Below are 9,088 nucleotides of genomic sequence, written 5' to 3' on the forward strand. Positions count from 1 at the left end.
ATATGGGAAAAGTGAATATACTCTTAAGGGTATATAAGCTTAGGTACCCAAACTCACCATAATACGTTGTTTTGTATCATATAATACATTCTAATTGTCTAATGTTCTTATAATTTAACTTCTAACTTGATTTACTTCCAAGATTTTTATAAATTACACATTTATCTTTCTCTTACATAATTTTCATTTTCATCTACAATATATATAGCCTAATAAGTGTTCGGCAAAAAGATGTGATGTAAGAGAAAGATTATACGGAAATTTCGAATATCTTGAAAGTAAATCAACTTAAGATTGAAGTTTATGAACATTATAATGAATTTATCAAACAAAACGACGTATTATGGTGTGTTCAGGTACCTAAGCTTATATACCCTTAAGGGTATATTCACTTTTCCCTATATATATATATATATATATATATATATATATATATATATATATATATATATATATATATATAATATCATTTTACGAAATTTAAATATATAATTACACTTGATAAAAATAACATCCAGAAAAAAACATTTGTTTTTTTAGAGAATATCCCTTTAATAAAATCAATGAACCGGGCTGGAATGAAAACCGGGTACCGAAAACCTGAGGATTTCATAAAACCAAACGGTTCAAAATGTGACGACAGACAACGTCACATCATTACATACGTGTGCAAATATACGGAAGATGCACTCACTACCAAAGACATTTCATTTTACAGAGACAGCTAAGTAGTGGTATATAAAGAAGCCGATTATCAATTAGCAGATCCGCCATTGATAGATACCTCAACAGCAGCAACAACAACAAGATATTGTTTTTCAAATTCCAACCCTACACCCTCCATCAACCCAAGCCCTGAGAGGCCGAGACTCCAATTCTTCATGTATGAATACAAAGAAGGCTCACGAATAATGGGGTCCGCATGCTTGAGGAGCGAGATGATGATACGGGAGTTAACAGAGCCTGGTTGTTACTCAAAGCCCTTAGTGGCTGTCAATCTTGCTCTTGCTTTTCTCGATGTCGCTATTGCCCTCCTTGCATTTTACCAGGTCTCTTCTCTTTTCGAATTTCAATCAATCTCTACATTTTGACTTTTCAAATTGGGTTATTAGGTTTGCTGTAACTCTCCGTTTCTCAAATGGTTTGTTGTTTGGATTAAAGAAATCGAGAATTCACTTCCAATATATCAAACGTAATGCCAATTTTCACAATAGGGTGAATTGCTTTAATCGCCTCTGAGTTAACGAGTTCTTTTTTTCGTGAATTGGTTGACAATGGGATTTGTTTGCTTACCCTTAATGAAGAAATGAAGAATTAACTTCACTTCATAATGCTGTAGGATTGTCGAAGTAGCTAGTAGCTACAGCTGCATAAGAAAGCATTCTTCTGTAACTATTTAGTACATTAAGATGCTGATTCTTCAGGAGTTAATGGGAGTGTTTCTTTTTGACATGATGCTTAATGCAGAAAAAAAAAATCAGAATCAGAATCAGAAATGAGAATATGCCATTCTGACTTTTTGTAGCTCTTTCGTAAATCAAAAAGTTTCTGATTGATGTTCTTTTATTTAAATTTCAATACTTAAATTCTAATCAAGATTTTTTGTTTAATACTAATATTTTGTACTTTCTTGTGTCAGTTGATGCGAATTCATTCTAGGAATCCACAGAGAGGTTGGACTCGACAAAAAGTAAGTAATACCCTTTAAATATCCTTTATTTGTCACTGATTTTCATGAGAATTCATTCTATAAAAGCAACCCACTTACAAATTGGTATTTTGCTACCAATATGGTCAATATATATTTTATTTTGTTACATAATATTTTCTACTCATCAAATGTAACTCATTTAAGAATCTAATTTCAGGTGTTTCATCTAATGATTGGTTTTTCCAACATTGGTATGATACTTAAGACTTTTTCTTTGTATTAATTTTAAGACATTAAATTTCCTTATATTTCCAACAAACATTTTTTTTTTGTGGTAGGTTATGGTGTTTATTTTATATTAACTCTTATTGCTGCTTGTAAGAAGTGGATCTGTTGGTCAAATTCATGTGGTTTTGTTGTTATGGGTATGGTGTTATATTATAAAATTTACAAATACACATCTTGGATAATTATTAAAAAAAAAAAAGTATTTTCATATTTTGTTTTGTAGCATTGCCCAAGATTCTATTTCTTGCAGCTTTTCTTCTTCTTCTATCTTTCTGGTACGTCTCATTTATGAAAATCTTGATTTGATTCACATGTGATTGTATTCTAGAAATTAATCCCTTTTAAAATTCATGGTCAACAATTCGTAGGGTTGACCTTTGTCATCAAGCAAATGATGAAGATGAAGATGAATCAGAAGGTAGCTTTCATGAAGCTTTGGTAGAGAAAGTAAATAAGCCGAATTTGAAGGTTATTAATTACACTCGTAGAAGATGTTGCAATATTAGAGTCTTCCCTGTTGGCATCCGTCAACAAATTGTCATATTGGTATATTCATAATTACTATTTTGCCCCTCCCCTATCTACAATTTTTAAACCCAGGGGTACTTTCGTCTTTCTTTTAACAGGTGACTTTGTTGATACTTGTGTTAATGCTGACGTCAGCTGTGCTTATTTGGATTGGCCTTGGAAAGAATCCTATTGATTCTTCGGTTGTTGCACGGGTATAAATTATTGGTTTTTATTTATTTAATTTATTTTTTTATTTCTTATTAAGAAATATTTCAAAGTATGATGCTATTTTTTCTTATAAGCTTGCAGGTGTATGTAGATACTTTTGCTGTTGTAATGCTTGTCCTAGGTGGCGCATTAGCATACTATGGTCAGCATCTTTGGTATCTGCTACTTTTTTTTTTTTTTTTTTTTTTAGTTTTAAATATTTTAATGCTACAAATTTTTTCTCTTTATGCAAGAAATAGCAACGTATTTGTGTATTATTCTGTTTCTTTCTATTACAACATTGTACATTTGATTTTTTTTTCTTGTTATTATAACATTGTACTTTGGGTTTTTTTTTTTTTTTTTTTTTTTTTTTTTTTTTTTTGTATTTATCTCTTTGATTTATTGTTTATTTGAATTCATCTGCTTTTATAAAAAAATGTACAGGATATGTGCTGGTATCAAAAATGAGTAAAGTGAGATCTGAGAGGGCTTCTTCCGAAATATGGAAGGTATGTGGTCATTTAATTAACACCCGATTCATTAATTTTATGAAAATGACCATTTTGCCCCTCATACTCATTCGTCCTCCTTTCCAAATCCCTAACTAGAACCCCAAAAGTCCTTTGCTCCGCCAAAATTATAATAATCATAATCAATAAAAAAGTACAAAATTTGAAGGGCAAAATGGTAATATTCCACGTGCTTAACACCCATTTCTAAACATTGTGCAAGTCGGGGACCAAAAAAGTATATAGGGTCGAAAAATGCAAAAAAATATCCAAAAAGAATCGGTATTACAAAAATTACAATTACACAGGGACCAAAAGTGTAATTATGTCTTTATTATAGTTTACATTTTTTCTGTTTTTAAGGTTGCTGGACTTGCGATAGTTTCTGCTGTTTGTTTCACCTCAAGTTCAGCTGTTGCTATATTTACAAATATACCCGTGAGTATTTTTCTTCTAAATTCATTCAGCCATTTTCCTCCATGTATTAATTTAATGTAGTAGGTGGGGCCCACGTCATTGATTTTCACAGGTTCTCTATCATTGTGATTGGGGAGGAATCGGAGGCCTCTATGCTTCTCTTTTACTCATTGTCTATTACTTTATAGGTAAATGCAAAAACTAGCATCCTACTTTTAATTTTTTACTTATTAGAATATTATACTTTGAAAAGGTCAATGAAAGTACATTGTTATTTCTTGCATTTAACTCTTTTTGGATACCATGTTTGTCCAGGTTCATCCATACCTTCGGGTTTTGTGTTGTGGGTGATGAGAGAATTGCCACCTTTGGTTGTGGTTAATGTTCCGGAAGAATCTAGAACACTTGCTTATGTAAGTGACTATTCGGTTACTACAACACAAACACAACATTGGACTAGTATTACAACTGCACAAAATCAGGTTCGAATGCTTTTTATTATTATTTTTTTAATGTTTATGTTAATGTTCCGGAAGAATCTAGAAGATTTTTTTTTTTTTTTTTGAAGTGTAAGGATCAAGGGCAAGTCCGATATGACTGCAGTTGATTAAACGATATTTAACAACTTACTAGGTCAAGTCGAGTCAACAAAGGTGAAAAGTGGAGGGATTTTTGATAGTTTAGGCTTTTTGTATATATAAATACAATCTCTCTTTTTTTTTTCTTTGATATGTTTTTTTTTTCTGTTACAACATTATACTGTTTTATGTGTTTATTAAATTATTATATTTTATAATGTTGTACTTTAATTTCTTTTCGTATTAGATTTTTGTACTTTGAAAAAAGTATCTAATTGTAGTTGTGAAAGTTGCCTCTTATTTGAATTATATTGCAATATCTGGATATGTTTTTCAAAATAATTAACTTTTTTTTTGATAAAACATCATAGATTTTAGGAACATTTCGGTCACACAATACCCTTTTTAGTGGTATTTTGTGAACAAAATGTTATAGTTGTTTACCTTCATATAATTTTTTTTAAAAGTGCATCTTTTAAAAATAAAGAGTGTGTTAAGCAATGAGTTTAGTTTTTGAATGCTTTTAGAAAGAAAGAGAAAAATTATAAGTTTTTTACTTTTAGCTTTCAAAAAAAAAAACTTGAATAAGGGAAACAATTTTGAATTTTGTTTGAAAGTACAAGCTTAAAACTTCCTTCTTAATAAATGAATATTTTTTTGTCACATGTCAATCTCTCATGAGTTTTGACACTTGTCATTTTGTAGTATTTTTGAAATAAATATTATCCACTTGTCTGTCAATTTTTTGGTTTGTTTTAATTTTTAAATTAAAGTCATATATTTATATACATAAAATGTTAAATATCATATATATGATATTAAATTACAATAAAAACATTTCTTCCTTTCTTATTTTAAAGTTATACATTAAAAAATATTTTCTGTTTATACTTTAATGTTTAATTTTTTTATATCAACCCGTATAATATACGGGTCTCACACCTAGTTTATTTAAACAAAAAAACTCTTAATCCATAAATTACTTCAACTAGCTTTTGAAACTTGTTAGCTTTTATCTTTTATGTTTTGTCATTTTAAATATTTCCAAGTATGCACTATAGTAAGCTCAAATTCAAAGTCCTTCGATTCTTCGTTGTCATAGCAAACAAAATTATAATCTTTTTATCCTACCTTATTTTTAAGGAACAACCTATCTAATCTTAATGTTTGTGCAAAAAACATAGATGCCCTTTGTTTCTTTCAGTACATTCATAAGCCCAATTTGCATTATTCCCAAATATGACACGTGCTATATTAAATTTGCCCCAACAACAAACAAATGATGCTCCATTTGTAGCTCAAAAAAGTTATTTAAAAAAGAACTCCTTGAAGAATTGTGTCAATAAAACTTCATCATTTTAAAAGTCATAAATGTGTCACTGCTCCACAACCTGTAACCAAAATACATACCACATAAAATTCAAGAAAAAACAAATCTTTTAAATATACTTTATATTTAACTTTTTTACAATGGGATTGGTAATAATAATTCTAGATCTCCTGTCATGCAAAAGACATAAACGCCCTCCTAATCCTCATAACCAAAAATAGCTCTAGAAAGCTTGTTAGTCATCATGTCATGTGTAACAAACAAAGCCTTACAGAAAGTACCTTAAAGGCAGGGTCACCAATTTGTGGTCTCCTCCCAATTGATCCAAATGCACTAGTGGGCCATATCTGTAACATTTATAAATATATATGCATTTTTCTTAAACCCTAAACCCTATACCCCAAAAAATAAATAAATAAATAATTACCTTCCAAAAAACCTTGCCTTGAAGAAGTCCATAAGGAACAGGTCCAAAATTCCTTGAATCATAAGTATTATAAATGTTATCCCCTTCAACCCAAACATGTCCTTTTGGAACCTACACATATAAAAATACCAAAACATTATTTATTTATTTATTTATACAACACACAATTTAATAAAAAAATAAAAATTGAAGAACAAGATTAATCATACAACTATGGTTTCGGTTCTATCGCTATTTGTGGGGTCCACAATGTAGGTGATAGTGTCACCTTCCATGCCAATAATTCTCTTGGTGACAACTTTTCTTGGAGTTTCAGGTGACCGGACTATGATGACATCACCGGGGCCCACTTTGCCATATCGGGTTGAGATTCTGTCAAGTAGGACAATTTCACCGTTGAGGTTGAAAGTGGGGAGCATGCTAGGACCTTGGACCTGCATGTAGACGATTGTTTTAGGTAGTGTTTGGTATGATGGAATCACACAAGGAATGGAATGAAGGTATTTGTTTTGTTTGATGGAATGGAATGACTCATTCCATTCCCTCCAATCAAAAGGATTCTTTTAGAGTTTACCATAGCAGTGGAGAAGAGGTAGGTATTGGTGACATGAATTGCACAGAAGAATTTGGCAACTGAAAAGCTTTTGTCAAGTGCTTCTTTTACTATGTAAGCCCATCTTTGAAACAAGCTCATCTCTCTCTCTTGAATTTGGACAAATAAATATTTCTGGAAAATTGTACCTAAATTGACAAATAATAATGATCACAATCATTTGAATCATTTATACTTTAACTATCTTGTGCATTTTCGGGAATAAATAACAAGATGCTTCTTAGCTACTATGAATACTTTGTCTTCTAAGTTCTAAATATGCTATTTTGTGTAAGGACAGGAAGAAAGAAACTCTTTTAGAGCTTCCTAAATCTTGTTAAGCATTAGCAAATCATTAAAGCATTCATATGGAATACTTATTTTGTAAAAATATTATTAGAATTGTAGTATCTTGATCTAAATACTAAATTTACAGTTCCAAAGAAGATATTCCATAAGTGCAAGGGGCTAAAGCTTCAACCAAACTCCAGGCATTGCATGTGAAGTTGCATATAGAAGTTTAGAAAATCTTAATATTGATAAAGAAGCAACCACAAGTTTCTCTTAAGCATTTCATCGAGCAGGTGGTAGGCGAATCTTGAAGTAGAAATTTTGATAAAAACAATCATCCAGAATGTAATATGAGTATAAGGGCATCACACAGAGATATAACTTAAGTCAAATAAAGAATGAAAGCAACTCACTTACAACATCTAACATTGTATTAAGCTTAGCAAAGTATTAAACTTATGAATCTACCAAATTTCCAAAAGAATAAGCAATAAACGATATATTTGTATAGGCAATACTCCTTTTCCTAAAACAATTACAAAATTATAGAAAAAAGAGATCAAGATATCAAATTCACAGTGCCAGGGAAATCACAAAATTGATACACCGAGGTTGTAGTTTCAGGGGAAGGGGGGTAACTATAAAGATATGATCAAAGTGAAAACCTTAGAGAAATAAACTTATTTTAAGTATCTTACCAAGGATCAAAGATAAAACTTAAACTGATAGAAGTGAGGAGATAATGAGTGATTAGACCTACCTTATACAAGATGGAAGTGTTTGTCGCCGGCGACGGCGAGAGAAGCGTCGTCGTATTGTGGAAATTTGAGGAGGCTTAAAAACCCCGATGAAGTTGAGTATGAATGTTTAAATAAAACCCGATCGTTTTTAGAAAATGCAAAAATGACCCCGGTACATTTTTCATGAGCTTTATTTAAAATAAAAATTAAAAAAATTAAAAAAATAAAAATAAAAATAAAAATTAAAAAAAAAAAAAACTAATAATTCATAGTAATTTAGAAATAAACTAGTGGGTGGGCCCGTGGTGAACCAAGGGTCATCTTTGTGGCAATGAGATATATTTTGTTTTATTCAAAAAGAATGATGATGAGAAAAAGATGAAAAAAACGAGGTCCAAAATAGAAACACAAATCGATAGACAGAAAATGGACAAAATGAATGTAAAAAATGGTCAAAGGAACTGAAAGTGAGAAATATTAAAACACTTTTGGCCAATTTGTAATGAAATATAAGTAGTAAGATGAAAAAAATGACAAAAAAACGCCAAAATGATCGGAGGGACTTAAAGTGACAAATATTAATAGATATGTAGTCAATCTCTAATTACAACATACCAGAAAATAAACTTGTCAAACTATAGAAAATATTGTGGCAAAATGTTGAAACATACAAAATAGTGAGACTTTAATTGGCAAATATTAAAAGACATGGGTCAATCTCTAATTACAACATTTCAGAGACTAAATTGTCAAACTATATAAAAACTATGGCAAAACCTTGAAACATATAAAATATGGACTAAAATTATCAAAAAGTATCGTGACAAAATTTTAAAACATACAATATACTATTCATAATGACCATGTCTATTAGTATAATATATAAATTAGATTTACGTTAAAAAAAAATTTAGAAGTTCAAAAATAAATCCTAATAATTTATAAGGCTAAGTACAAAAAAAATCATAATACTTTATTAGGTTTTATGATTTAAACACTAAATTTTAATTATTTTTGTTATTAAAGACATAATATTCTATAAAAACATTTGACGATAACTCTAATAAAACCACATAAACATTGGATATTGAGTTTTCTCACGATTAAACATCAAATTTATTTTTATTTTTTAAAAAGCCCTTGCATGCTTTATTTTGTTATTGATTTGCCCGTTTTAATAGATTTAGTAATTAAACAAAGCTCTCAGATTTTGCAAATTTTTTGTTATACAAACTTTTTTGTTTTAGCTCGTAATTCTTCTATTTTTAATTTTGTTGTTGCTTATGATGTTCTTGATAGTTTTCAGTATTAAAATTTAAATGAAACAATTGTTTTTTTTTCAAAAACAAAAAGAAAGGATGTCATGTCCAATTCTTATTGGCAAAATACATATCAAAAATATATTTGCAAGATGCTCGGTGATTGTAGCATGTAAAGAACAATGATCTAAGTTGACTTGATATCTTAGATCGCTTGAAGTTTAAAAGTTATATTTATGTTTGATTCTTAAAACAAGATAAAATATCAAGCCAATTTGAATTGTTG

The 9,088-nt window shown here is 29.8% G+C and overlaps 2 protein-coding genes across 3 annotated transcripts; one reads left to right on the forward strand and one right to left on the reverse strand.

Annotated features, from left to right (window-relative positions):
• Positions 1–559: 559 nt before the first annotated feature.
• On the forward strand, positions 560–4,406 carry LOC111890796 (tobamovirus multiplication protein 1). The gene is made up of 13 exons (XM_023886887.3): positions 560–1,049; positions 1,640–1,690; positions 1,869–1,902; positions 1,990–2,076; positions 2,163–2,214; positions 2,308–2,485; positions 2,566–2,661; positions 2,759–2,819; positions 3,104–3,168; positions 3,532–3,606; positions 3,698–3,773; positions 3,901–4,067; positions 4,154–4,406. The coding sequence occupies exons 1-13, from the start codon at positions 882–884 to the stop codon at positions 4,190–4,192; spliced, it is 1,149 nt and encodes a 382-aa protein (XP_023742655.1). The 5' UTR covers positions 560–881; the 3' UTR covers positions 4,193–4,406.
• An 818-nt stretch (positions 4,407–5,224) lies between these two features.
• LOC111890779 (mitochondrial inner membrane protease subunit 1) lies at positions 5,225–7,752 on the reverse strand. 2 transcript variants are annotated; one of them, XM_023886876.3, is made up of 6 exons: positions 7,502–7,752; positions 6,495–6,661; positions 6,130–6,354; positions 5,921–6,031; positions 5,775–5,840; positions 5,225–5,554 (listed from the first exon to the last, which is right to left on the reverse strand). In XM_023886876.3, exons 2-6 carry the CDS (start codon positions 6,612–6,614, stop codon positions 5,540–5,542), a joined length of 537 nt encoding a protein of 178 aa, XP_023742644.1. In that variant the 5' UTR covers positions 6,615–6,661; positions 7,502–7,752; the 3' UTR covers positions 5,225–5,539. The 2 variants fall into 2 exon arrangements, with proteins under 2 accessions (XP_023742644.1, XP_023742639.1); XM_023886871.3 differs by having other exon boundaries at positions 7,564–7,751.
• Between the last annotated feature and the right edge of the window lie 1,336 nt (positions 7,753–9,088).

This window comes from Lactuca sativa, chromosome 7, assembly GCF_002870075.4.
Source record: "Lactuca sativa cultivar Salinas chromosome 7, Lsat_Salinas_v11, whole genome shotgun sequence".
Lineage (NCBI taxonomy): Eukaryota > Viridiplantae > Streptophyta > Magnoliopsida > Asterales > Asteraceae > Lactuca > Lactuca sativa.

Coding starts and splice junctions, on each gene's coding strand:
- LOC111890796 (XM_023886887.3), top strand. CDS start 882: ATGTATGAATACAAAGAAGGCTCACGAATAATGGGGTCCGCATGCTTG. Junction 2,215..2,307: donor CTTCTTCTTCTATCTTTCTG/GTACGTCTCATT, acceptor AACAATTCGTAG/GGTTGACCTTTGTCATCAAG. Junction 2,820..3,103: donor TGGCGCATTAGCATACTATG/GTCAGCATCTTT, acceptor AAAAATGTACAG/GATATGTGCTGGTATCAAAA.
- LOC111890779 (XM_023886876.3), bottom strand. CDS start 6,614: ATGAGCTTGTTTCAAAGATGGGCTTACATAGTAAAAGAAGCACTTGAC. Junction 6,355..6,494: donor ACCTCTTCTCCACTGCTATG/GTAAACTCTAAA, acceptor GTCTACATGCAG/GTCCAAGGTCCTAGCATGCT. Junction 6,032..6,129: donor ATAGAACCGAAACCATAGTT/GTATGATTAATC, acceptor TTATATGTGTAG/GTTCCAAAAGGACATGTTTG.